The 27,850-nt window shown below is 50.3% G+C and overlaps 1 protein-coding gene across 3 annotated transcripts in view; it reads left to right on the top strand.

Annotated features, from left to right (window-relative positions):
- ccar1 (cell division cycle and apoptosis regulator 1) overlaps positions 1 to 27,850 on the top strand; it is a 345,705-nt gene that overhangs the window by 55,147 nt on the left and 262,708 nt on the right. For all 3 annotated transcript variants that reach the window (XM_038773488.1, XM_038773487.1, XM_038773489.1), the window contains one exon: positions 2,707 to 2,739. In XM_038773488.1, the coding sequence (XP_038629416.1) occupies positions 2,707 to 2,739 (33 nt within the window). The remainder of the gene's footprint in view (positions 1 to 2,706; positions 2,740 to 27,850) is intronic.

Genomic DNA, 27,850 nt, shown 5'->3' with positions numbered 1-27,850 from the left:
GGTGTGGAACGCCCTGCCTGCAACAGTAGTAGACTCGCCAAATTTAAGGGTATTTAAGTGGTCACTGGATAGACATATGGATGAAAATGGAGTAGTGTAGGTCAAATAGCCTTCAGATGGTTTCACGGGTCGGCGCAACATCGAGGGCCGAAGGGCCCGTACTGCGCTGTAATGTTATATGTTCTATGTGACCAGTGGCATTCCACAGGGATCTGTGCTGGGCCCACTGTTGTTTGTGATATACATAAATGTTCTGGAGGAAAGTATAGGTGGTCTGATTAGCAAGTTTGCAGATGACATTAAGATTGGTGGAGTAGCATATAGTGAAGGGGACTGTCAGAGAATCCAGCAGAATATAGATAGATTGGAGAGATGGGCAGAGAAATGGCAGACTGAGTTCAATCTGGACAAATGCAAGGTGATGCATTTTGGAAGATCCAATTCAAGAGCGAACTATACAGTAAATGAAAAAGCCCTGGGAAAAATTGATGTACAGAGAGATCTGGGTATTCAGGTCCATTGTACCCTGAAGGTGGCTGCGCAGGTCGATAGAACAAACAAAGAACAAAGAAGAAAGAAAATTAACAGCACAGGAGACAGGTTTAGATAAAGGATCTGGATCGGCCCTCCCAGCCTGTGCCGATCCAGATCCTTTATCTAAACCTGTCTCCTATTTTCCAAGGTCTACTTCCCTCTGTTCCCCGCCCGCTCATATACCTGTCTAGATGCATCTTAAATGATGCTATCGTGCCTGCCTCTACCACCTCCGCTGGCAAAGCGTTCCAGGCACCCACCTCCTCTTTCCACGCACTTAAACTTTCCCCCTCTCACCTTGAAATCGTGACCCCTTGTAATTGACACCCCCAATCTTGGAAATAGCTTGTTGCTACCCTGTCCATACCTCAATCAGGCCCCCCCTCAACCTCCGTCTTTCCAACAAAAACAATCCTAATCTACTCAAACTTTCTTCATAGCTAGCACCCTCCATAGTAGGCAACATCCTGGTGAACCTCTTCTGCACCCTCTCAAAAGCATCCACATCCTTCTGGTAATGTGATGACCAGAACTGCACACAGTATTCCAAATGTGGCCTAACCAAAGTCCTATACAAGTGTAACATGACCTGCCGACTCTTGTACTCAATACCCCGTCCGATGAAGGCAAGCATGCTGTATGCCTTCTTGACCACTCTATCGACCTGCGTTGCCACCTTCAGGGTACAATGGACCTGAACTCCCAGATCTCTCTGTACATCAATTTTCCCCAGGACTCTTCCATTGACCATATAGTCCATATAGAGTGGTCAAGAAGGCATACGGCATGCTTTTCTTCATCGGAAGGGGTATTGAGTACAAGAGTTCATAGAATTTACAGTGCCGAAGGCGGTCATTCGGCCCATTGAGTCTGCACCGGCTCTACCCAAGGTCAACACCTCCACCCTATCCCCATAACCCTGTAACCCCACCCAACACTAAGGGCAATTTTGGACACTAAGGGCAAATAATCATGGCCAATCCACCTAACATGCACATCTTTGGACTGTGGGAGGAAACCGGAGCACCCGGAGTAAACCCACGCACACACGGGGAGCATGTGCAGACTCCACACAGACAGTGACCCAAGCCGGAATCGAACCTGGGACCCTGGAGCTGTGGGCGCTAGCTATGAAGAGAGGTTGAATAGATTAGGATTATTTTCATTAGAAAGACGGAGGTTGAGGGGGGACCTCGTTTAGGTCTACAAAATCATGAGAGATATAGACAGGGTGGATAGCAAGAAGCTTTTTCCAGAGTGGGAAAATTACTAGGGGTCACGAGTTCAAAGTGAGAGGGGAAATGTTTCAGGGAGATATACGTGGAAAGTTCTTTATGCAGAGGGTGGTGGGTGCCTGGAATGCATTGCTGGTGAAGGTGGCAGAGGCGGGCACAATAGCGTCATTTAAGATGTATCTAGATAGATACGTGAATGGGCAGAGAGCAGAGGGATACAGATCCTGAGAAAACAGGCGACAGTTTTCGATAGATCTGGATCGGCACAGGCTTGGAGGCCCGAAGGGCCTGTTCCTGTGCTGTAATTTTTCTTTGTTCTTTGTTTTTGCACATATTGTTATCCAGAGCTCAATGTCCTGGAGGTCCTACATATTCCTATATCTATTTAATTTTTCAAAAAATTTTTCAAGCTTATAAATATTTTGGGTATCTCTGATGCTTTCACCCCAAAAATACTTCTATTTGACTCAGTCATCTGTGATACCTCCAGGCATTTCTAGCAGCCTTCACTATGGGCAGAATCCTGTTTAAAATAAATTGGGAATTGTTTATAATCTGAGTTGATGTTGCCTGTTGACAGTTATTCATTTTCTGGAACGTGAGATGTAGCTTTTGGGCTCATGACATTTAACGTTGGCTGTCCGGCTGTCTCCAGTCCATGGAATCAAAGGCTTTCACTACTGCTGGAGTGAAATCAGTGCTGCTTTTTGGGCACGGGAATGAACATAGAACGTACAGTGCAGAAGGATGCCATTTGGCCCATCGAGTCTGCACCGACCCACTTAAGCCCTCACTTCCGCCCTATCCCCATAACCCAATAACCGCTCCTAACCTTGTGAATGCTGTATGATCAGAGCTTAGAATATTTTGTTAATTATTTTGAAGACTTGAGCATTTAAGACATTGGATATAAACATTAATTTTCACCTTTTTTCAGCTGCAGCAGCCCCCACAAGCTTTGCTTCCTCAAGTAAGTTTATCATTTATTTTTGTCATAACGTAACATTGGACTTTATTCCACAAGTGATATTTCACAGACTTCTGTTTTTGTTCGTTGGTCATTTTACAATCATACCTTGTTGATTTGTGCTTTCTTCTGTGAGTTCTGACAGTAGTTGTGCCCTCGTGGCAGAAAATGCATCCTGCCACATTCTACACGTTCTGGTTTTTTTTCATACATATCAGTTAGTCTCAAAAATATTGATATTTTGCTGATAATTCATTTTAAAGAACCTTGGCCACAATTTAATTTGATAATGATTTGGGCTTCTTTGGTTTCAGTATCCCTGCTAAGACCATAAGACATAACAGAATTAGCCCATCGAGTCTGTTCCGCCATTCAATCATGGCTGATATTTTCTCATCCTCTTTCTTCTGCCTTCTCCCCATAATCTCTGATCCCCTTATTAATCAAGAACCTATCTTTCTCTGTCTTAAAGACACTCAGTAATTTGGCCTCCACAGCCTTCTGCAGCGAAGAGTTCCACAGATTCACCACACTTTAGCTGAAGAAACTCCTCTTCATCTCTGTTTTAAATGATCGGCCCTTTAGTCTGAGATGGTGTCCTCTGGCTCTAGTTTCTCCTACAAGTGGAAACATCCTTTCCACGTCCACTCCTGCCTCGCCGTATCCTGTAAATTTCAATAAGATCCCCCCCTCATCCTTCTAAACTCCCAACGAGTATAGAGCCAGAGTCCTCAACTCATTCGACAAGTTGTTCATACCAGGGATCATTCTTGGTGAACCACTTCTGGACCCTTTTACAAGGCCAGCACATCCTTCCTTAGATCCGGGGCCCAAAGCTGTTCACAATACTCCAAATGGGGTCTGACCAGAGCCTTATACAGCCTCAGATGTACATCCCTGGTCTTGTATTCTAGCCCTGTTGATATGAATGATAACATTGCATTTGCCTTAACTGCTGACTGAACCTGCACGTCAACCTGAAGAGAATCGTGAACAAGGGCTCTCCAGTCCCTTTGTGCTTCTGATTTCCTAAACATTTCTCCATTTAGAAAATTGTCTATACCTAAATTATACCTTCCAAAGTACATAACCTCTCACTTTTCCACATTGTATTTAATTTGCCACTCCATTGCCCACTCTCCTAGCCTGTCCAAGACTACCTGTCCCTCTACAGATCTTTGTATCATCTGGAAACCTAGCAGCAGTGCCTTCAGTTCCTTCTTCCAGATCATTAATGTATATTGTGAAATGTTATGGTCCAAGCACTGACCCCTGAGGCACACCAGTCGTCACCGGCTGCCATCCTGAAAAAGAACCCTTTATCCCCACTCTGCCTTCTGGTAGTCTATCCATGCCAGGACCTTACCTTTAACACCATGGACTCTTAATGTGTTTAACAATCTATGAGGCACCTTGACAAAGACCTTCTGGAAATCTAAATAAATCACGTCCACTGGTTCTCCTTTGTCAAACTTCTTTGTTACCTCCTCAAAGAACTCTTTTACAGATTTGTCAGACATGACCTCCCTTTGACAAAGCCATGCTGACTCGGTCTGATTTTACCATGCACTTCCAAGCACTTTGCGATCTCATCTTTAATAACAGACTCTAAAATCTTACCAATGACCGAAGTCAGGCTAACCGGCCTACAATTTCCCGTCTTCTGCCTCCCTCCCTTCTTAAACAGTGGTGTTACATTAGCCATTTTCCAGCCCTCTGGGACCCTTCCTGCCTCCAGTGATTCCTCAAAGATCACCACCAATGCCTCCACAATCTCTTGGGCTATCTCTTTTAGGAGCCTGGGTTGTAGGCCATCCGTCCAGGTGACTTGTCCACCTTCAGACCTTTCAGTATCCCCAGAACCACCTTCTTAGTGATGGCCACTGTACTCACCTCTGACCTCTGATTCTCCTGGAGCTCTGATATCCCACTGGTGTCTTCCACCGTGAACCGTGAAGACTGATGCAAAGTAACGATTCAGTTCATCTGCCATTTCTTTGTTTCCTATTATTACTTCTCCAGCCACGTTTTCCAGTGGTCCAATGTCTATTTTTGCCCCTCTCTTACCTTTTACATATTGAAAGAAACTCTTCCGATCTTCTTTTATATTACTAGCTAACTTGCACTCGTATTTCATCTTCTCTCCCCTTATTGCTTTTTTATTTGTCCTCTGCTCGTTTTTAAATGATTCCCAATCTGCTGGCTTCCCACTAATCCTTGCCACTTTGTATGCTTTTTCTTTTGCTTTTATGCTGTCCTTGACTTTCCTCGTCAACTATGGATGCCTAGTCCTGCCCTTAACATGTTTCCCCCTCCTTGGGATGAATTTCCGCTGTTCCCCCAAAAACTCCTCCCATTGCTGTTCCACTGTCTCCCCTGCTCGTCTCCTTTTCCAATCAACTCTGGCCAGCTCCTCCCTCATGTCTTTGTGGTTACCCTTATTTAATTGTCATAACGTTACATCTGACTTCAGCTTCTCCCTCTCAAACTGCAGGGGAAATTCTATCATATTGTGGTCATTGCTCCCGAAGGGCACCTTCACCTTAAGATCCCTAATTAAGTCTGCCTCATTACACATCAAATCCAAAATTGCCTGTTCCCTAGTGCGCTCTACCACAAGCTGCTCTTTAAAAAAAACCCATCTCTTAAGCATTGCACATATTTCTTTTATTGGGATCCACTACCAACCTGATTTTCCCAGTCCATGTGCATATTGAAGTCACCCATGATTATTGTGATATTGCCTTTTCTCCATGCTTTCTCTATCTCCTAATTTATTTTCTGCCCTACATCCTGACTACTGCTAGGGGGCCTGTACATAACTCCCATCAGGGTCTTTTTACCGTTGCGATTCCTCAACTCTACCCACAGAGATTCGATGCCTTCTGATTCTATATTGCTCCTTGCTATCGATTGACCATCCAACTCAATAGCCTAATCCTGCTTTCTCCCCATAGCCTTTGATCCCATTCTTCCCAAGTGCTATATCCAGCCGCCTCTTGAATATATTCAAAGTTTTAGCATCAACTACTTCCTGTGGTAATGAATTCCACAGGCTCACCACTCTGTGTGAAGAAATGTCTCCTTATCTCTGTCTGAAATGGTTCACCCTAAATCCTCAGGCTGTGACCCCTGGTCCTGGACACACCCATCATTGGTAACACCTTCCCTGCATCTACCCTGTCTAGTCCTTTTCGAATTTTATAAGTCTTGATGAGATCCCCCCTCATTCTTCTGAACTCCAGTAGAACAATCCCACCCTCATCAATCTCTCCTCATATGACAGTTCCGCCAACCCTGGAATCAGTCTGGTAAACCTTCGCTGCACTCCCTCGAGAGCAAGAACATCCTTCCTCGGAGAAGGAGACCAAAACATCACATACTGCTCCAGCTGTGGCCTCACCAAGGCACTGTACAATTGCAGCAACACATCCCTGCTTCTATATTCAAAACCTCTCGCAATGAAGGCCAACATACCATCAGCCTTCTTTACCGCCTGCTGCACCTGCATGCTTACCTTCGCCAAATGGTGCACAAGGACACCCAGGTCCCGCTGCGCACTCCCCTCTCCCACTTTACAATCATTATGGTAGTAATCTGCCTTCCAGTTTTTGCTTCCAAAATGAATAACCTCACACTTATCCAAATTATACTGAATCTGCCATTGATTTGCCCACTCGCCCAATCTGTCCAGATCTTGCTGCATCCTCATCACAGTTCACCCTCCCACCTAACTTGGTATCATCTGCAAACTTTCAGATCTTACATTTTGTTACGTCATCCAAATCATTAATACATATTGTGAATAGCTGGGGTCCCAGCACCGATCCCTGGTTACTGACTGCCAAATTGAAAAGGACCCATTAATCCCTACTCTTTGTTTCCTCTCTGCCAACCAGTTTTCCAAGCACCTCAATACATTTCCCCCAATCCCATGCGCTTTAATTTAGCGCAATAATCTCTTATGCGGGACTTTGTCAAATGAAATGAAATGAAAATCGCTTATTGTCACGAGTAGGCTTCAATGAAGTTACTGTGAAAAGCCCCTAGTCGCCACATTCCGGCGCCTGTCTGGGGAGGCTGGTACGGGAATTGAACCGTGCTGCTGGCCTGCTTGGTCTGTTTTAAAAGCCAGCGATTTAGCCCAGTGAGCTAAACCAGCCCCAATGCCTTCTGAAAGTCCAAATATACCACATCGACTGGCTCCCCCTTGTCGACTGTACTGGTTACCTCTTCAATGAATTCCAACAAATTTGTCAAGCAAGATTTTCCCTTCATAAATCCATGCTGGCTGTGACTGATCCTGCCACTGCTTTCTAAATGTACCGCTATAAACTTCTTGATAATGCATTCAAGCATTTTGTCCACTACCGATGTTAGGCTTACTGCTCAATAATTCTCTGCTTTTTTCTCTACCACCCTTTTTGAATTTCGGAGTGACGTGAACTACCCTCCAATCTGCAGGGAAAGTTCCAGAGTCTATAGACTCCCGGAAGATGACCACCAATGCATCCACTATTTCCAGAGCAACCTCCTTAAGCACTCTGGGATGCAGATTCTCAGGCCCTGGGGATTTATCCGTCTTTAATCCCATCAGTTTTCCCAGCCCCAGTTCTCTACTAATGTTTATTTAAAATAAATTTAGAGTACCCAATTATTTTTTCGATTTAAGGGGCAATTTAACATGGCCAATCCACCTAACCTGCACATCTTTGGGTTGTGGGGGCGAAACCCACGCAGACACGGGGAGAATGTGCAAACTCCTCACGGACAGTGACCCAGGGCCGGGATTCGAACCCAGGTCCTCAGCGCCGTAGGCAGCAATGCTAACCACTGTGCCACCGTGCTGCCCTTTCTCTACTAATGTTGATCTCCCTCAGTTCTTCCCTCTCTCAAAACCTTTCATTCTAACATTTCTGGGATCTGATTTGTGTCCTCATTTGTGAAGACAGAACCAAAGTATGTATTCAATTGCTCAGCCATTTCTTTGTCCCTTATTATGCATTCCCGTGTTTCTGTCTGTAGTGGGCCTACATTTCTCTTTCCCAATCTCTTTCTCTTCACATATCTTTAGAAACATTTAGTGTCAGTCTTTATGTTCCCTGCAAGCTTCCTTTAGTACTGTACTTTCCCCTATAAATAGTCGGCACAACATCGTGGGCTGAAGGGCCTGTACTGTGCTGTACTGTTCTCTATTCTTAATCAATCCCTTCGTCCTTCTTTGCTGAATCCTACACTACTCCCAATCCTCAGACCTATTATTTTTCTTGGTCAATCTGTATGCTTCGTCCATGTATCTGATACTATTTCTAATTTCCTTTGTAAGCCATGGATTGGCCCTCTTGCCCCCTTTGCTTTTGTGCCAGACAGGAATGAACAGTTGCTATAGTTCCTCCATGCGTTCCTTGAATGTTTGCCATTGTCTATCCCCTGGCATCCCTTTAAGTAACTCCAATCTATCATGGCCAACTCACGCCTCATATCCTCATAGGTCCCTTTATTAAGATTCAGCACCTTCATCTTCGAATGAACTACTTCACTCTCCATCTTGATAAAAAATTCTATCATGTCGCTCATCCCCAAGGGATCTCGTACAGCCAGATTGGCAATGATTCCCTTCCCATTACACAGGACCCAGTCTAAGATGGTTTGCTTTCTAGTTGGTTCCTGCACATATTGGTAAAGAAAACCACCCCGTATACACTCCAGGAATTCCTCCTACGGCATTGTGGCTAATTTGATTTGCCCAATCTATGTGAAGATTAAAATCACCCATGATCGCTGATATTCCTTTATTACAAGCATCTCTAATTTCTTGTTTAATGCCATTCCCAACCTCACCAGTGCAGTTTGGGGGTCTATATATGACACCCACCAATGTTTTTTGTCCCTTGGTATTTCGCAACTCTACCCATACAGATTCCACATTGTCAGAGCTAATATCCTTCCTCACAATTGTGTTAATTTCCTCTTTAACCAGCATTGCCACACCACCACCTTCTTTTATGGCTGTCCTTCCTAAACGCTGAGACCCTGGCACATTCCGTTCCCATCCCTGTTCACACTGCAGCCATGTCTCCGTAATCCCAATGATATCATACCCATTTATGTCTATCTACCCGATTAGTTCATCCACTTTATTGCAAATGCTCAGTGCATTAAGGCACAGAGCCTTTAAGTTTGTCTTTTTCACAATGCTTGTCTTGCTCCCAATATTTTTCTCTACTGCCCTGTTTGAATTTTGTCCTTTGTTTTTCCACCTATCACTTTTCTAATTCACTTTTCTACCTTTTGCTTTCATCCTTGCTCCCTCTTTATCTAACTCCTTTGTGTAGGTTCCCATCGCCATGGTATATTAGTTTAAACCCTCCCCAACCACTCTAGCAAATAGCCATGCTGCATCAGGTCCAAGTAGGACATCAGTTCCAGTCCTCCCCAGGTGTAACCCGTCCAGTTTGTACAGGTTCCACCTCCCCCAGAACAGGTCCCAATGCCCCAGGAATCTGAAACCCTCCCCCTGACATCATCTCTTCAGCCACCTATTCATCCTATATATTCTGAGATCACTACCTTTGAGGTCCGATTTCATAACTTCCTTCCTAGCTCGCTGTATTCTCCTTTTAGGACCTCATCCCTTTTTTTTACCTATGTCGTTTGTACTGATGTGCACCACGACCACTGGCTGTTTACCCTACCCCTCCAGAATGTCCTGTACGCGCTCCGAGACATCCTTGACCCTAGCATCAGGGAGGCAACATACCATCCTGGATACTCGTTTGCGGCCACAGAAACACCTGTCTATTCCCCTTACAATGGAATCCCCTATAACTATTGCACTGTCACACTTATTACTCCTCCCCTCTGCAGCAGAACCAACTGTGGTGCCACGAGTTTGACTGCTGCTGGTTTCCCATGAGAGGCTATTCTTCTCAACAGTATCCAAAATGGTATATCTGTTTTGCAGGGAAATGGCCACAGGAGATTCCTGCACTCCCTGCCTTGCTCTCTTGCTCTGTCTGGTGGTCACCCATCTCCTTCCTGCTGCGGAGTCTGAGCCTGCATTTTGACCACCTCTCTATAAGTGCTATCCACGATACTCTCCGACTTGTGATTTACCACAGTGTCTCCAGCCGCCGTTCCAGCTCTGAAACTCGAGCTTCCAGGAGCTGTAGCTGGAGACACTTCTGCATACATGCTGACCCTAGGGACTGGAACTGTCCCCAGCCTGCCACGTGGAGCAAGAGGAGCAGACCACGCCTTGGAACTGTCCTGCCATGATTTATTCCTTTAAATTAAAACTTTGAAATTAAACTTTAGAAAGATAAACCCAATTCCTGTATACTATTTAATTAAAAAAAATTTTTTAAATTGTATTTACCCCTCTTCATCTGACAATAAATTAAAAAGTTATTTAGTTGAAATTAAAATAGTTATTTAAATCAATTTAATTGTAATTTAAATCAATCCAAAATAGTTATTGAAGTCAAATTAAGAAATAAAAAAATAGTAATCTAAGTCAAATCAAAACTAGTATTTAAATCAATAACTCCAGATATTCAAATTTAGCCCAGTGTGCCTTTCAGCCAATCTCTCTCTCTCTCTCTCTCTCTCTCTCTCTCTCCGCTCTCTCTCTCTCTCTCCGCTCTCTCTCTCTCTCTCTCCGCTCTCTCTCTCTCTCTCTCTCTCCGCTCTCTCTCTCTCTCCGCTCTCTCTCTCTCCGCGCTCTCTCTCTCTCTCCGCTCTCTCTCTCTCTCCGCTCTCTCTCTCTCTCCGCTCTCTCTCTCTCTCCGCTCTCTCTCTCGCCCTCTCTCTCACTCGCTCTCTCACTCTCTCAACACCCTTTATTGAAGTCTCGCCCTCTCCGTACTTGACGTCTCGAGCACTCTCTCCGCGCTCTTCATTAAAGTCTCGCCCTCTCTCCACGCGCTCTTTATTGAAGTCTCGCCCTCTCTCTCTCTCTCCACGCTCTTTATTGAAGTTGCGACCCTTCTCTCTCTTTATTGAAGTCGCGACCCCTCTCTCTCTTTATTGAAGTCGCGACCCCTCTCTCTCTTTATTGAAGTCGCGACCCCTCTCTCTCTTTATTGAAGTCGCGACCCCTCTCTCTCTTTATTGAAGTCGCGACCCCTCTCTCTCTCTTTATTGAAGTCGCGACCCCTCTCTCTCTCTTTATTGAAGTCGCGACCCCTCTCTCTCTCTTTATTGAAGTCGCGACCCCTCTCTCTCTTTATTGAAGTCGCGACCCCTCTCTATTGAAGTCGCGACCCCTCTCTCTCTATTGAAGTCGCGACCCCTCTCTCTTTATTGAAGTCGCGACCCCTCTCTCTCTCTTTATTGAAGTCGCGACCCCTCTCTCTCTCTTTATTGAAGTCGCGACCCCTCTCTCTCTCTTTATTGAAGTCGCGACCCCTCTCTCTCTCTTTATTGAAGTCGCGACCCCTCTCTCTCTCTTTATTGAAGTCGCGACCCCTCTCTCTCTCTTTATTGAAGTCGCGACCCCTCTCTCTCTCTTTATTGAAGTCGCGACCCCTCTCTCTCTCTTTATTGAAGTCGCGACCCCTCTCTCTCTCTTTATTGAAGTCGCGAACCCTCTCTCTCTCTTTATTGAAGTCGCGACCCCTCTCTCTCTCTTTATTGAAGTCGCGACCCCTCTCTCTCTCTTTATTGAAGTCGCGACCCCTCTCTCTCTCTTTATTGAAGTCGCGACCCCTCTCTCTCTCTTTATTGAAGACGCTCCCCCTTCAGGATGTTCTGTGTTTGTTCAGAGACATCCTTGACCCTGGCACCAGGAAGGTAACACACCTTCCTGGAGTCTCTCACTTCCACAGAAGCGCCTATCTGTGCCCCTTACTACAGAGTCCCCTATAACTATCGCTCTCTTGCACTTTGACCTCCCCTGCTGAGCAACAGAGCCAGTTAATGTGCCATTGTTCTGGCTGCTGTTGTTTTCCACTGATAGTCTATTCCCCAACAGCATCCAAAAAGGTATACCTGTTTGGGGGACAGTCACAGAGGATTCCTGCACTGACTGCCTGCCCTTTCTAACGGTCACCCATCTGTCTGCCTGCACCTTGGGTGTGGCCACATCTCTATAACTCCTATCTATGACGCTTTCAGCCACCTTTATCTCTTACCTGATGGACTCTGTCTTAAGGTTGAAAGTAAAGACCTTTCTTTCTCTTCAGTCACATTGACCTGCAAAGAAGTTCAGTCCAGCAACAGCTGCATGCAGGGTCAATTGTTTAAAGAACCCTCTTTATGGGCAGCACGGTGGCACAGTGGTTAGCATTGCTGCCTACGGCGCTGAGGACCCGGGTTTGAATCCCGGCCCTGGGTCACTGTCTGTGTGGAGTTTTCACGTTCTCTCGGTATCTGCGTGGGTTTCACCCCCCAACCCAAAGATGTGCAGGATAGGTGGCCAATGCTAAATTGCCCCTTAATTGGAAAAAAATAATTGGGTACTCTAAATTTATTTAAAAAAAAGAACCCTCTTTAAAATCTCGTGAAGGGATCTTTTTTCCCTCCGTAAAGCTTAGTGACATTCTGGTTGGAAGTTGGAATAAAAAAAGAATTACATAGGCCCGAGGTGGATCTTCTTTTTAAAAATATTGTTATTCGAACCAGGACATACATAAAGCACATCAATCAAAAAGATAACAATCCCCACATTTGGACTTTTTCTCCCCTTAAATCCCCCACCCACTCACTGGCCCAGACAGGTCCTCAAACAGGGACATAAACAGCCTCCATCTTGCCCAGAAATCAGTGATTCCCACAAATAGGAGCCAGCACTGACATATCTCCCCATGCCACAATGGCTCAGCTGGTTCCAGACCTGTAAGGATGAAGCCACTCGCTGTACATTTTCCCAGGGCAAAATGGAGGCCGGGCCACAGCCAGAGCCCTCGAACTTCCATCTGCACTCATTCTGCAGGAATATTGGAAGGGACTGAAACACAAAGAAATCTCGGCAGGATGTTCATCTTGACCGTCTGCACCCGTCCAAATAATGAAAGTGAAAGAGCATCAGAATACAAGAGGGAGATAGAGAACCTCAGAATACAGGAGGGAGATAGAGAACCTAGTGGAGTGGTGTAGCGACAACAATCTCTCCCTCGATGCCAACAAAACTAAAGAGCTGGTCATTGACTTCAGGAAGCAAAGTACTGTACACACCCCTGTCAGCATCAACGGTGCCGAGGTGGAGATGGTTAGCAGTTTCAAATTCCTAGGGGTGCACATCTCCAAAAATCTGTCCTGGTCCACCCACGTCGACGCTACCACCAAAAAAGCACAACAGCGCCTATACTTCCTCGGGAAACTAAGGAAATTCGGCATGTCCACATTAACCCTTACCACCTTTTACCGATGCACCATATAAAGCATCGTATCGGGCTGCGTCACAGCCTGGTATGGAAACTGCTCGGCCCAGGACCCGAGAGTCGTGAACACCGCCCAGTCCATCACACGAACCTGCCTCCCATCCATTGACTCCATCTACACCTCCCGCTGCCTGGGGAAAGCGGGCAGCATAATCGGAGATCCCTCCCACCCAGCTTACTCGCTCTTCCAACTTCTTCCATCGGGCAGGAGATACAGAAGTCTGAGAACATGCACGAACATACTCAAAAACAGTTTCTTCCCCACCGTCACCAGACTCCTAAATGACCCTCTGATGGACTGACCTCATTAACACTACACCCTGTATGCTTCTTCCGATGCCAGTGCTTATGTAGTTACACTGTATATCTTATGTTGCCCTGTTATGTATTTTCTTTTATTCCCTTTTCTTCCCATGTACTTTATGATCTGTTGAGCTGCTCGCAGAAAAATACTTTTCACTGTACCTCGGTACATGTGACAATAAACAAATCCAATCCAATCCCAGCTCTTCAGATCCCCTTCCACTCCCTCCAAGCCAGCCAGATTCCATTTGTACATTGTGGCTCAATTGTGAGCTACCTGGGTGCCGAGATACCTAAACCTACTCCCAGCTAGCTTAAATGGTAGGGCACTCAAATCTGCCCCTCTCCCCAAGGCATTCACCAGGAACACTTCACTTTTGGCCATATTCAATTTATAGCCCAAAGAAGTGCTGGACTCCAATATACCCATAAACAATCCAACGGGTTTAAAATATACAGCAACAAGTGATCTGCATACAGCCAGACTCTATGTTCCCTGCCTCCCATCCAATACCTGTCCACCCCGCTTAATAATAATCTTTATTATTGTCACAGATAGGCTTACATTAACATAGAACACAGTGCAGTAGGAGACCGTTCGGCCCATTGAGTCTGAACCGACCCACTTAAACCCTTTATCCTCATAACCTAATAACCCCTCCTAACCTTTTTTGGTCAATAAGGGCAATTTATCATGGCCAATCCACCTAACCTGCACATCTTTGGACTAGGGGAGGAAACCGGAGCACCTGGAGGAAACCAGGCAGACACTGGGAGAATGTGCAGACCGGATCTGCACAGACAGTGACCCAGCAGGAAATCGAACGCTGTGAAGCCACAGTGGTAATCACTTGTGCTACCGTGCTGCCCTCTGCAATGAAGTTATTGTGAACAGAGTGCAATATCCAAGGGCTCAATAACCAATGCAAACATGATGGGGATAATGGCACCTCTGCCTTGAAGCACTGGATAGCCTGAAATCTCCAGAGCTGATCGCATTCGTCCTGACAGTAGCCGTGGGGGCTGCATAAAACCTCACCCATGGGATAAAGGTGGACCCAAACCTCTCCAGAAAATCGAACAAATACCTCCAGTGTACCCTATTGAATGCCTCTATAACCTTCGGCACCCTGCCGTTTGGAGGCGTCATAACAGCATTTAGTAAATGTCTGATATTACTCAACAGCTGCCTCCCCTTCACGAAACCCGTCTGATCCTCCCACAGCACCCCTGACTGCATCATCCCAATTGCTTCTATCACCACCTGTAGCCCCAACGAGCCTCCAGTCCTAGTCCCTTTTCCCTCTCAACACCTGGGAACACCAGCCCAGCAGGGAACTGCCCCACTCAGTTGATGCGCTAGCAGGCAGCTGGACTTCTCCCCGTACTCATACAGGACCCGTATTGCTCTCCTGTTGTCAACAAATCAAATTCTCCTTGAAACTACTTCTTCGCCAAGAGTTCCCTGGTCAGGGCCCTAGAGTACCGCCTATCCATCCCCCAAATAGCCGGCAATCACTATCTCTCCACCTTATCCTTATGGGGCGGCATGTTAGCACTGTCGCCTCACCGCACTAGGGACCTGGGTGTGATTCCCGGCTTGGGTATGTCTGCACGTTCTCCCCGTGTCTGCGTGGATTTCCTCTGGGTGCTTCCGTTTCTTCCCACAGTCCAAAGATGTGCAGGTTAAGTGGATTGGCCATGCTTAAAAAATTGCCCCCGCACCGTCACCTTCCAGCACCTCCCATAACGTGGAAGGCGAGACCTCCCTGTTCTGATTAAACTCCTAAATGTTCCTTAATTACCAAAGTCATCTTCCCGCAAAACCTTTCATAATATAATCTTTTTGTTGAAACAAGTAGGTTTACATTAACAGTGCAATGAAGTTACTGTGAGTCTAGATCCGAGATATCCGGATTACATCCGCTTAACAAATTTCCCTTCGTCCCAATTGTGTGCACAACCAGGGGCCCCCACTCCAACACCCACTGACCGTCACAAACCAACCCACGGGTCATGCATCTCCTTAGCCAGCATAAATGTCACTCTCTTGATAAATAGAATAGCAACCCCTCTCAACTTGGAGCCAAATCCCGAATGGAATGTTGGACCCACTGACCCCTTGTGCAATTTCACCTGGTCTTTGATTTGCAAGTGTGTCTCCTGAAGAAACACCACCTCTGCCTTTTCAAACTTTTCAAATGCGCGAATACCTGAGAGCGCTTTACCGGCCTGTTCAACCTCCGTACATCCAAATCCCTATACTCACCAGGGTTTCTGTACCCCCTGTCCCCACAATTTAAATCGGCCATCCCAGTCCGTTACAAAATCATCTCTGCCCCATTTCCTTTTCTTGTCCGAACCCACTCAAAATGGCCACTCACTTCCCTCCACTCCACCACCGCCCAATAAACTATTTGCTCCCCCTGTGTCTCCAGCACCCTTCTCCCCATTGCCTCCCAAAACTCCCAGCCCGAGCTACCCATCGCAGCCCCATCCATACATTGCTTTTGTTCATCAGCATACCTGCTAGCATGGTAACCCCTGCCCTGAAGACAGAAACACAAAAACATTGACCCTGACCCATGTCGCCCATACTGCTTACTCACTTACAGCCTTTGGAGGAGTCTATGTCCCGAACTGACACCACACCTATCACCTCCCCCTCCCCCAACCAACAGGACACAGACCCAAGATTCGAACCCACTTCCCCCCGAAAAAACATTGCAAAATGCCAACAAGACAAACATGTGGAAATAGAATAAACCATTGGTGCATATTATGCACACATTTAAAAAAAACAAAAAAAATACATGAGCCAAACATTCCCCATCATCCCTCATCCAAACCATGCTCTTTCAGAAAACCATGTACCTCTTCAGGCTATATAAAATAATGTTCCTTCCCCTTAGAAGTCACCTACAGTTTGGCCGGGTACAGCACTCCAAACCAAACCTTGTTTCGGAAGAGCACCATTGGCCCGATTTAAAGCCAGCCAGCTACAGGGCCTAGTTTAGCTCACTTGGCTAAATCGCTGGCTTTTAAAGCAGACCAAGCAGGCCAGCAGCACGGTTCGATTCCTGTACCAGCCTCCCCGGACAGGCGCCGGAATGTGGCGACTAGTGGCTTTTCACAGTAACTTAATTGAAGCCTACTCGTGGCAATAAGCGATTTTCATTCATTCATTTAATTTAATTTAATTTTCATACATGGCCAGGTTGGCACCAATGTCTTAGTATATTCGGATCCATTGGCCCTCCCAAGTGCAGTCTCTTGTTGTCCTTGCCCACCTCACAATCTGCTGCTCCAACTGGAAATGGTGCATTCTCACAGTCACTGCCTTGACGATCGATCTGCCCGATCCACCTTGGTGTCTTCTCACCGACCACCTCACCTACCAGCTTTGCCAACATCTTTGGCACATAGGCTGTGGCATTCGTTCCCTCCAGCAGGCCTACCATGTGCAGGTTCTGCCACCTGGACTGATTCTGCTGGTCATCCACCCTTGTTTTCAGCTCCTTGCAAGCTGCACCCAGCATCGTCACCTCTGCCTCCAACTTCACAATCCGATGGCTGTGACTGCCCTTTCCCCCTCTTGGATCTCACACCTTGCAACTCCAGGTTCCTCTCCACTCGCTCCATGACACAGCAAAGAAGGTCAACCGCTCCATCAATCGTCTTCGACCAATCCTCCTGCATCTCCAGCCGATGCTGCTGAAGTTATCCTTTAATCATTCCCATCAATTTCTCCACTGGCAATCGGATGGATGACGACAACACCCCAGTCTTTGCCATGTCTTCTGTAACTCATCCACACTGCTGCCAGGTTTATTAACCCACAGACATTTTGCTTTGAAGAATTCACTGCCCACCACTTACTCCACAAACCTTCTGACCAAAGGACCCATTAATCAGGCAAAAAGGACCAAAACTGAAACTTCAAACAGGAGCTGTCCTGATCAGCACATGGCCACCACTGGAGGTTAAGAACATAAGAACTAGGAACAGGAGTAGGCCATCTGGCCCCTCGAGCCTGCTCCACCATTCAATGATATCATGGCTGATCTTTTGTGGACTCAGCTCCACTTTCCGGCCTGAACACCATAACCCTTTATCCCTTTATTTTTCAAAAAACTATCTATCTTTATCTTAAAAACATTCAATGAAGGAGCCTCTAGTGCTTCACTGGGCAAGGAATTCCAAAGATTCACAACCCTTTGGGTGAAGAAGTTCCTCCTAAACTCAGTCCTAAATCTACTTCCCCTTATTTTGAGGCTATGCCCCCTAGTTCTGCTTTCACCCGCCAGTGGAAAAAACCTGCCTGCATCTATCCTATCTATTCTCTTCATAATTTTAAATGTTTCTATAAGATTCCCCCTCATCCTTCTAAATTCCAAAGAGTACAGTCCCAGTCTACTCAACCTCTCCTCATTATCCAACCCCTTCAGCTCTGGGATTAACCTAGTGAATCTCCTCTGCACACCCTCCAGCGCCAGTACGTCCTTTCTCAAGTAAGGAGACCAAAACTGAACACACTACTCCAGGTGTGGCCTCACTAACACCTTATACAATTGCAGCATAACCTCCCTCGTCTTAAACTCCATCCCTCTAGCAATGAAGGACAAAATTCAATTTGCCTTCTTAATCACCTGTTGCACCTGTAAACCAACTTTCTGCAACTCATGCACTAGCACACCGAGGTCTCTCTGCACAGCAGCATGCTTTAATATTTTATCGTTTAAATAATAATCCCGTTTGCTGTTATTCCTACCAAAATGGATGAGGTTGATTGAGATGGATCTTCTGACTGAAAGCCCAGGGTAATAAAAGTGAAAGTGACTCCCCAGAGGAAATCCCACAGTCTGGGAATTCGGACCGAATGTTCTAGCCAGAAGATCTTTGTTGGCCTTGAGCCGGTGGTTCTTGATCTCTCCGTGTCCACATTCATCTACCATCCTTACATTAATCCTCTTTAATTGTGTGTGTGTGTGAGTGACGCGTGTGCGACTTGTGCGTGTGCATGTGTGACTTGTGCGACTTGTGCTTGTGCGACTTGTTCTTGTGCGTGTGTGTGTGACTTGTGTGTGTGTGTGACTTGTGCGTGTGTGACTTGTGCGTGTGTGACTTGTGCGTGTGTGACTTGTGCGTGTGTGACTTGTGCGTGTGACTTGTGCGTGTGTGGCTTGTGCGTGTGTGGCATGTGCGTGTGTGGCGTGTGCTTGTGCGTGTGTGACTTGTGCGTGTGGCGTGTGCTTGTGCGTGTGTGACTTGTGCTTGTGCGTGTGTGACTTGTGCTTGTGCGTGTGTGACTTGTGCTTGTGCGTGTGTGACTTGTGCTTGTGCGTGTGTGACTTGTGCTTGTGCGTGTGTGACTTGTGCTTGTGCGTGTGTGACTTGTGCTTGTGCGTGTGTGACTTGTGCTTGTGCGTGTGTGGCTTGTGCTTGTGCGTGTGTGGCTTGTGCTTGTGCGTGTGTGGCTTGTGCTTGTGCGTGTGTGGCTTGTGCTTGTGCGTGTGTGACTTGTGCTTGTGCGTGTGTGACTTGTGCTTGTGCGTGTGTGACTTGTGCTTGTGCGTGTGTGACTTGTGCTTGTGCGTGTGTGACTTGTGCTTGTGCGTGTGTGACTTGTGCTTGTGCGTGTGTGACTTGTACTTGTGCGTGTGTGACTTGTACTTGTGCGTGTGTGACTTGTGCGTGCGCGACTTGTGCGTGCGCGACTTGTGCGTGCGCGACTTGTGCGTGCGCGACTTGTGCGTGCGCGACTTGTGCGTGGTGCGACTTGTGCGTGTGCGGCTTGTGCTTGTGCGTGTGTGATGTGCGCGACTTGTGCGTGTGCGCGACGTGTGCGTGTGCGCGACGTGTGCGTGTGCGCTGCGTGTGCGCGACGTGTGCGCGACGTGTGCGTGTGCGCGACGTGTGCGTGTGCGCTGCGTGTGCGCGACGCGTGCGTGTGCGCGACGCGTGCGTGTGCGCGACGCGTGCGTGTGCGCGACGCGTGCGTGTGCGCGACGCGTGCGTGTGCGCGACGCGTGCGTGTGCGCGACGCGTGCGTGTGCGCGACGCGTGCGTGTGCGCGACGTGTGCGCGACGTGTGCGTGACGTGTGCGTGTGCGTGCGCGGCTTGTGCTTGTGCGTGACTTGTGCTTGTGCGCGTGTGCGACTTGTGCTTGTGCGTGTGCGAATTGTGCTTGTGCGTGTGCGGCTTGTGCGTGTGCGACTTGTGCTTGTGCGTGTGCGACTTGTGCTTGTGCGTGTGCGACTTGTGCTTGTGCGTGTGCGACTTGTGCGTGTGCGACTTGTGCTTGTGCGGCTTGTGCTTGTGCGTGTGCGGCTTGTGCTTGTGCGTGTGCGGCTTGTGCTTGTGCGTGTGCGACTTGTGCTTGTGCGTGTGCGACTTGTGCGTGTGCGGCTTGTGCGTGTGCGACTTGTGCTTGTGCGTCTGCGACTTGTGCGTGTGCGACTTGTGCTTGTGCGTGTGCGACTTGTGCTTGTGCGTGTGCGACTTGTGCGTGTGCGACTTGTGCGTGTGCGACTTGTGCGTGTGCGACTTGTGCTTGTGCGTGTGCGACTTGTGCTTGTGCGTGTGCGACTTGTGCTTGTGCGTGTGCGACTTGTGCGTGTGCGACTTGTGCTTGTGCGTGTGCGACTTGTGCGTGTGCGACTTGTGCTTGTGCGTGTGCGACTTGTGCTTGTGCGTGTGCGACTTGGGCTTGTGCGTGTGCGACTTGGGCTTGTGCGTGTGCGACTTGGGCTTGTGCGTGTGCGACTTGGGCTTGTGCGTGTGCGACTTGGGCTTGTGCGTGTGCGACTTGGGCTTGTGCGTGTGCGACTTGGGCTTGTGCGTGTGCGACTTGGGCTTGTGCGTGTGCGACTTGGGCTTGTGCGTGTGCGACTTGGGCTTTGCGTGTGCGACTTGTGCGTATGCGACTTGTGCAACTTGTGCGTGTGCGACTTGGACTTGTGCGTGTGCGACTTGTGCGTGTGCGACTTGTGCGTGTGCGACTTGTGCGTGTGCGACTTGTGCGTGTGCGACTTGTGCGTGTGCGGCTTGTGCGTGTGCGACTTGTGCGTGTGCGACTTGTGCGTGTGCGACTTGTGCGTGTGCGACTTGTGCGTGTGCGACCTGTGCTTGTGCGTGTGCGACTTGTGCGTGTGCGACTTGTGCGTGTGCGACTTGTGCGTGCGCGACTTGTGCGTGCGCGACTTGTGCGTGCGCGACTTGTGCGTGCGCGACTTGTGCGTGCGCGACTTGTGCGTGCGCGACTTGTGCGTGCGCGACTTGTGCGTGCGCGGCTTGTGCGTGTGCGCGACGTGTGCGTGTGCGCGACGTGTGCGTGTGCGCGACGTGTGCGTGTGCGCTGCGTGTGCGCGACGTGTGCGTGTGCGCTGCGTGTGCGCGACGTGTGCGTGTGCGCGACGTGTGCGTGTGCGCGACGTGTGCGTGTGCGCGACGTGTGCGCGTGCGCGACGTGTGCGCGACGTGTGCGCGTGCGCGACGTGTGCGCGTGCGCGACGTGTGCGCGTGCGCGACGTGTGCGCGTGCGCGACGTGTGCGTGTGCGCGACGTGTGCGTGTGCGCGACTTGTGCTTGTGCGTGTGTGGCTTGTGCATGTGCGACTTGTGCTTGTGCGTGTGCGGCTTGTGCTTGTGCGTGTGCGACTTGTGCGACTTGTGCGTGTGCGGCTTGTGCGTGTGCGACTTGTGCTTGTGCGTGTGCAACTTGTGCGTGTGCGACTTGTGCGTGTGCGACTTGTGCTTGTGCGTGTGCGACTTGTGCTTGTGCGTGTGCGACTTGTGCTTGTGTGCGACTTGTGCTTGTGCGTGTGCGACTTGTGCGTGTGCGACTTGTGCGTGTGCGACTTGTGCGTGTGCGACTTGTGCTTGTGCGTGTGCGACTTGTGCTTGTGCGTGTGCGACTTGTGCTTGTGTGTATGCGACTTGTGAGTGTGCGGCTTGTGCTTGTGCGTGTGCGGCTTGTGCTTGTGCGTGTGCGACTTGTGCTTGTGCGTGTGCGACTTGTGCTTGTGCGTGTGCGACTTGTGCTTGTGCGTGTGCGACTTCTGCTTGTGCGTGTGCGACTTGTGCTTGTGCGTGTGCGACTTGTGCGTGTGCGACTTGTGCTTGTGCGTGTGCGACTTGTGCGTGTGCGACTTGTGCTTGTGCGTGTGCGACTTGTGCGTGTGCGACTTGTGCTTGTGCGTGTGCGACTTGTGCGTGTGCGACTTGTGCTTGTGCGTGTGCGACTTGTGCTTGTGCGTGTGCGGCTTGTGCGTGTGCGGCTTGTGCGTGTGCGACTTGTGCGTGTGCGACTTGTGCGTGTGCGGCTTGTGCGTGTGCGACTTGTGCTTGTGCGTGTGCGACTTCTGCGTGTGCGACTTGTGCTTGTGCGTGTGCGACTTGTGCTTGTGCGTGTGCGACTTGTGCTTGTGCGTGTGCGACTTGTGCTTGTGTGTGTGCGACTTGTGCTTGTGCGTGTGCGACTTGTGCTTGTGCGTGTGCGACTTGTGCGTGTGCGACTTGTGCTTGTGCGTGTGCGACTTGTGCTTGTGCGTGTGCGACTTGTGCTTGTGCGACTTGTGCGTGTGCGACTTGTGCGTGTGCGACTTGTGCTTGTGCGTGTGCGACTTGTGCTTGTGCGTGTGCGACTTGTGCTTGTGCGTGTGCGACTTGTGCTTGTGCGTGTGCGACTTGTGCTTGTGCGTGTGCGACTTGTGCTTGTGCGTGTGCGACTTGTGCTTGTGCGACTTGTGCTTGTGCGTGTGCGACTTGTGCTTGTGCGACTTGTGCTTGTGCGTGTGCGACTTGTGCTTGTGCGTGTGCGACTTGTGCGTGTGCGACTTGTGCTTGTGCGTGTGCGACTTGTGCTTGTGCGTGTGCGACTTGTGCTTGTGCGTGTGCGACTTGTGCTTGTGCGTGTGCGACTTGTGCTTGTGCGTGTGCGGCTTGTGCGTGTGCGGCTTGTGCTTGTGCGTGTGCGACTTGTGCTTGTGCGTGTGCGACTTGGGCTTGTGCGTGTGCGACTTGGGCTTGTGCGTGTGCGACTTGGGCTTGTGCGTGTGCGACTTGGGCTTGTGCGTGTGCGACTTGGGCTTGTGCGTGTGCGACTTGGGCTTGTGCGTGTGCGACTTGGGCTTGTGCGTGTGCGACTTGGGCTTGTGCGTGTGCGACTTGGGCTTGTGCGTGTGCGACTTGGGCTTGTGCGTGTGCGACTTGGGCTTGTGCGTGTGCGACTTGGGCTTGTGCGTGTGCGACTTGGGCTTGTGCGTGTGCGACTTGGGCTTGTGCGTGTGCGACTTGGGCTTGTGCGTGTGCGACTTGGGCTTGTGCGACTTGGGCTTGTGCGTGTGCGACTTGGGCTTGTGCGTGTGCGACTTGGGCTTGTGCGTGTGCGGCTTGGGCTTGTGCGTGTGGGGCTTGTGCGTGTGCGACTTGTGCTTGTGCGTGTGCGACTTGTGCGTGTGCGACTTGTGCTTGTGCGTGTGCGACTTGTGCGTGTGCGACTTGTGCGTGTGCGACTTGTGCGTGTGCGACTTGTGCGTGTGCGGCGTGTGCGACGTGTGCGTGTGCGACTTGTGCGTGTGCGACTTGTGCGTGTGCGACTTGTGCGTGTGCGACTTGTGCGTGTGCGACTTGTACTTGTGCGTGTGCGACTTGTGCGTGTGCGACTTGTGCGTGTGCGACTTGTGCTTGTGCGTGTGCGACTTGTGCTTGTGCGTGTGCGACTTGTGCTTGTGCGTGTGCGACTTGTGCGTGTGCGGCTTGTGCTTGTGCGTGTGCGACTTGGGCTTGTGCGTGTGCGACTTGGGCTTGTGCGTGTGCGACTTGGGCTTGTGCGTGTGCGACTTGGGCTTGTGCGTGTGCGACTTGGGCTTGTGCGTGTGCGACTTGGGCGTGTGCGACTTGTGCGTGTGCGTGTGCGACTTGTGCGTGTGCGACTTGTGCGTGTGCGACTTGTGCTTGTGCGTGTGTGCGACTTGTGCTTGTGCGTGTGTGCGACTTGTGCTTGTGCGTGTGTGCGACTTGTGCTTGTGCGTGTGTGCGACTTGTGCTTGTGCGTGTGTGCGACTTGTGCTTGTGCGTGTGTGCGACTTGTGCTTGTGCGTGTGTGCGACTTGTGCTTGTGCGTGTGTGCGACTTGTGCTTGTGCGTGTGTGCGACTTGTGCTTGTGCGTGTGTGCGACTTGTGCTTGTGCGTGTGTGCGACTTGTGCTTGTGCGTGTGTGCGACTTGTGCTTGTGCGTGTGTGCGACTTGTGCTTGTGCGTGTGTGCGACTTGTGCTTGTGCGTGTGTGCGACTTGTGCGTGTGCGTGTGTGCGACTTGTGCGTGTGCGACTTGTGCTTGTGCGTGTGTGACTTGTGCGAATTGTGCGTGTGCGACTTGTGCGTGTGCGATTTGCGTGTGCGATTTGTGCTTGTGTGTTTTGTGTGTGTCGTGTGTGTGTGCGTGTTTGACGTGTGAGTGTGACTTGTGCGTGAGTGACTTGTGCGTGAGTGACTTGTGCGTGAGTGACTTGTGCGTGAGTGACTTGTGCGTGTGACTTGTGCGTGTGTGACTTGTGCGTGAGTGACTTGTGCGTGAGTGACTTGTGCGTGAGTGACTTGTGCGTGAGTGACTTGTGCGTGAGTGACTTGTGCGTGAGTGACTTGTGCGTGAGTGACTTGTGCGTGAGTGACTTGTGCGTGAGTGACTTGTGCGTGAGTGACTTGTGCGTGACTGACTTGTGCGTGACTGACTTGTGCGTGACTGACTTGTGCGTGACTGACTTGTGCGTGACTGACTTGTGCGTGACTGACTTGTGCGTGACTGACTTGTGCGTGACTGACTTGTGCGTGACTGACTTGTGCGTGACTGACTTGTGCGTGACTGACTTGTGCGTGACTGACTTGTGCGTGACTGACTTGTGCGTGACTGACTTGTGCGTGACTGACTTGTGCGTGACTGACTTGTGCGTGACTGACTTGTGCGTGACTGACTTGTGCGTGACTGACTTGTGCGTGACTGACTTGTGCGTGACTGACTTGCGCGTGACTGACTTGCGCGTGACTGACTTGCGCGTGACTGACTTGTGCGTGACTGACTTGTGCGTGACTGACTTGTGCGTGACTGACTTGTGCGTGACTGACTTGTGCGTGACTGACTTGTGCGTGACTGACTTGTGCGTGACTGACTTGTGCGTGACTGACTTGTGCGTGACTGACTTGTGCGTGACTGACTTGTGCGTGACTGACTTGTGCGTGACTGACTTGTGCGTGACTGACTTGTGCGTGACTGACTTGTGCGTGACTGACTTGTGCGTGACTGACTTGTGCGTGACTGACTTGTGCGTGACTGACTTGTGCGTGACTGACTTGTGCGTGACTGACTTGTGCGTGACTGACTTGTGCGTGACTGACTTGTGCGTGACTGACTTGTGCGTGACTGACTTGTGCGTGACTGACTTGTGCGTGACTGACTTGTGCGTGACTGACTTGTGCGTGACTGACTTGTGCGTGACTGACTTGTGCGTGACTGACTTTGTGCGTGACTGACTTGTGCGTGACTGACTTGTGCGTGACTGACTTGTGTCGTGACTGACATTGTGCGTGACTGACTTGTGGCGTGACTGACTTGTGCGTGACTGACTTGTGCGTGACTGGGACATTGTGCGTGGACTGACTTGTGCGGTGAACTGACTTGTGCGTGACTGACCTGTGCGTGACTGACCTGTGCGTGACTGACCTGTGCGTGACTGACCTGTGCGTGACTGACCTGTGCGTGACTGACCTGTGCGTGACTGACCTGTGCGTGACTGACCTGTGCGTGACTGACTTGTGCGTGACTGACTTGTGCGTGCTAAAGTGACTTGTGCGTGACTGACTGGTGCGTGACGGACTTGTGCTTGACTGACTTGGTGCGGTGACTGACTTGTGCGTGACTGACTTGTGCGTGACTGACTTGTGCGTGACTGACTTGTGCGTGACTGACTTGTGCGTGACTGACTTGACTTGTGTGCGTGACTGACTGCGTGACTGACTGCGTGACTGACTGCGTGACTGACTGCGTGACTGACTGCGTGACTGACTGCGTGACTGACTGCGTGACTGACTGCGTGACTGACTGCGTGACTGACTTGTGCGTGACTGACTTGTGCGTGACTGACTTGTGCGTGACTGACTTGTGCGTGTGTGACTTGTGCGTGTGTGACTTGTGCGTGTGTGACTTGTGCGTGTGTGACTTGTGCGTGTGTGACTTGTACTTGTGCGTGTGTGACTTGTGCGTGTGTGACTTGTGCGTGTGTGACTTGTGCGTGTGTGCGACTTGTGCTTGTGCGTGTGTGCGACTTGTGCTTGTGCGTGTGTGCGACTTGTGCTTGTGCGTGTGTGCGACTTGTGCTTGTGCGTGTGTGCGACTTGTGCTTGTGCGTGTGTGCGACTTGTGTTTGTGCGTGTGTGCGACTTGTGCGACTTGTGCTTGTGCGTGTGCGATTTGTGCTTGTGCGTGTGTGCGTGTTTGACGTGTGAGTGTGACTTGTGCGTGAGTGACTTGTGCGTGAGTGACTTGTGCGTGAGTGACTTGTGCGTGAGTGACTTGTGCGTGAGTGACTTGTGCGTGAGTGACTTGTGCGTGAGACTTGTGCGTGTGACTTGTGCGTGTGACTTGTGCGTGTGTGACGTGTGCGTGTGTGACTTGTGCGTGTGTGACTTGTGCGTGTGTGCTTGTGCGTGTGTGACTTGTGCGTGTGTGACTTGTGCGTGTGTGACTTGTGCGTGTGTGACTTGTGCGTGTGTGACTTGTGCGTGTGTGACTTGTGCGTGTGTGACTTGTGCGTGTGTGACTTGTGCGTGTGCGACTTGTGCGTGTGCGACTTGTGCTTGTGCGTGTGCGACTTGTGCTTGTGCGTGTGCGACTTGTGCTTGTGCGACTTGTGCGTGTGCGACTTGTGCGTGTGCGACTTGTGCGTGTGCGACTTGTGCTTGTGCGTGTGCGACTTGTGCTTGTGCGTGTGCGACTTGTGCTTGTGCGTGTGCGACTTGTGCTTGTGCGTGTGCGACTTGTGCTTGTGCGTGTGCGACTTGTGCGTGTGCGACTTGTGCTTGTGCGTGTGCGACTTGTGCTTGTGCGTGTGCGACTTGTGCTTGTGCGTGTGCGACTTGTGCGTGTGCGACTTGTGCGTGTGCGACTTGTGCTTGTGCGTGTGCGACTTGTGCTTGTGCGTGTGCGACTTGTGCGTGTGCGACTTGTGCTTGTGCGGGTGCGACTTGTGCTTGTGCGTGTGCGACTTGTGCTTGTGCGTGTGCGACTTGTGCTTGTGCGTGTGCGACTTGTGCTTGTGCGTGTGCGACTTGTGCTTGTGCGTGTGCGACTTGTGCTTGTGCGTGTGCGACTTGTGCTTGTGCGACTTGTGCGTGTGCGACTTGTGCTTGTGCGTGTGCGACTTGTGCTTGTGCGTGTGCGACTTGTGCTTGTGCGTGTGCGACTTGTGCTTGTGCGTGTGCGACTTGTGCTTGTGCGTGTGCGACTTGTGCGTGTGCGACTTGTGCGTGTGCGTGTGCGGCTTGTGCGTGTGCGACTTGTGCTTGTGCGTGTGCGGCTTGTGCTTGTGCGTGTGCGGCTTGTGCTTGTGCGTGTGCGGCTTGTGCGTGTGCGGCTTGTGCTTGTGCGTGTGCGACTTGTGCTTGTGCGTGTGCGACTTGTGCTTGTGCGTGTGCGACTTGGGCTTGTGCGTGTGCGACTTGGGCTTGTGCGTGTGCGACTTGGGCTTGTGCGTGTGCGACTTGGGCTTGTGCGTGTGCGACTTGGGCTTGTGCGTGTGCGACTTGGGCTTGTGCGTGTGCGACTTGAGCTTGTGCGTGTGCGACTTGGGCTTGTGCGTGTGCGACTTGGGCTTGTGCGTGTGCGACTTGGGCTTGTGCGTGTGCGACTTGGGCTTGTGCGTGTGCGACTTGGGCTTGTGCGTGTGCGACTTGGGCTTGTGCGTGTGCGACTTGGGCTTGTGCGTGTGCGACTTGGGCTTGTGCGTGTGCGACTTGGGCTTGTGGTGTGGGACTGGGCTTGTGCGGTTGCGACTTGTGCTGTGCGTGTGCGACTTGGGCTTGTGCGTGTGCGACTTGGGCTTGTGCGACTTGTGCTTGTGCGTGTGGACTTGTGCTTGTGCGTGTGCGACTTGTGCTTGTGCGTGTGCTGCTTGTGCGTGTGCGACTTGTGCGTGTGAGACTGTTGGTTGGACTTGTGCGTGTGCGACTTGGCTGTGCGATTGTGCGTGTGCGACTTGTGGTGTGCGACTTGTGCGACTTGTGCCTGTGCGTGTGCGACTTGTGCGTGTGCGTGTGCGACTTGTGCTTGTGCGTGGTGCGACTTGTGCTTGTGCGTGTGCGATGGTGCTTGTGCGTGTGCGACTTGGCTGTGCGACTGGCGTGTGCGATTGTGCGTGTGCGAATTGTGCTTGTG

The sequence above is a fragment of the Scyliorhinus canicula genome, chromosome 16 (assembly GCF_902713615.1).
Source record: "Scyliorhinus canicula chromosome 16, sScyCan1.1, whole genome shotgun sequence".
NCBI classification, from domain to species: domain Eukaryota; kingdom Metazoa; phylum Chordata; class Chondrichthyes; order Carcharhiniformes; family Scyliorhinidae; genus Scyliorhinus; species Scyliorhinus canicula.
This window is presented reverse-complemented; position numbering and strand designations above follow the sequence as displayed.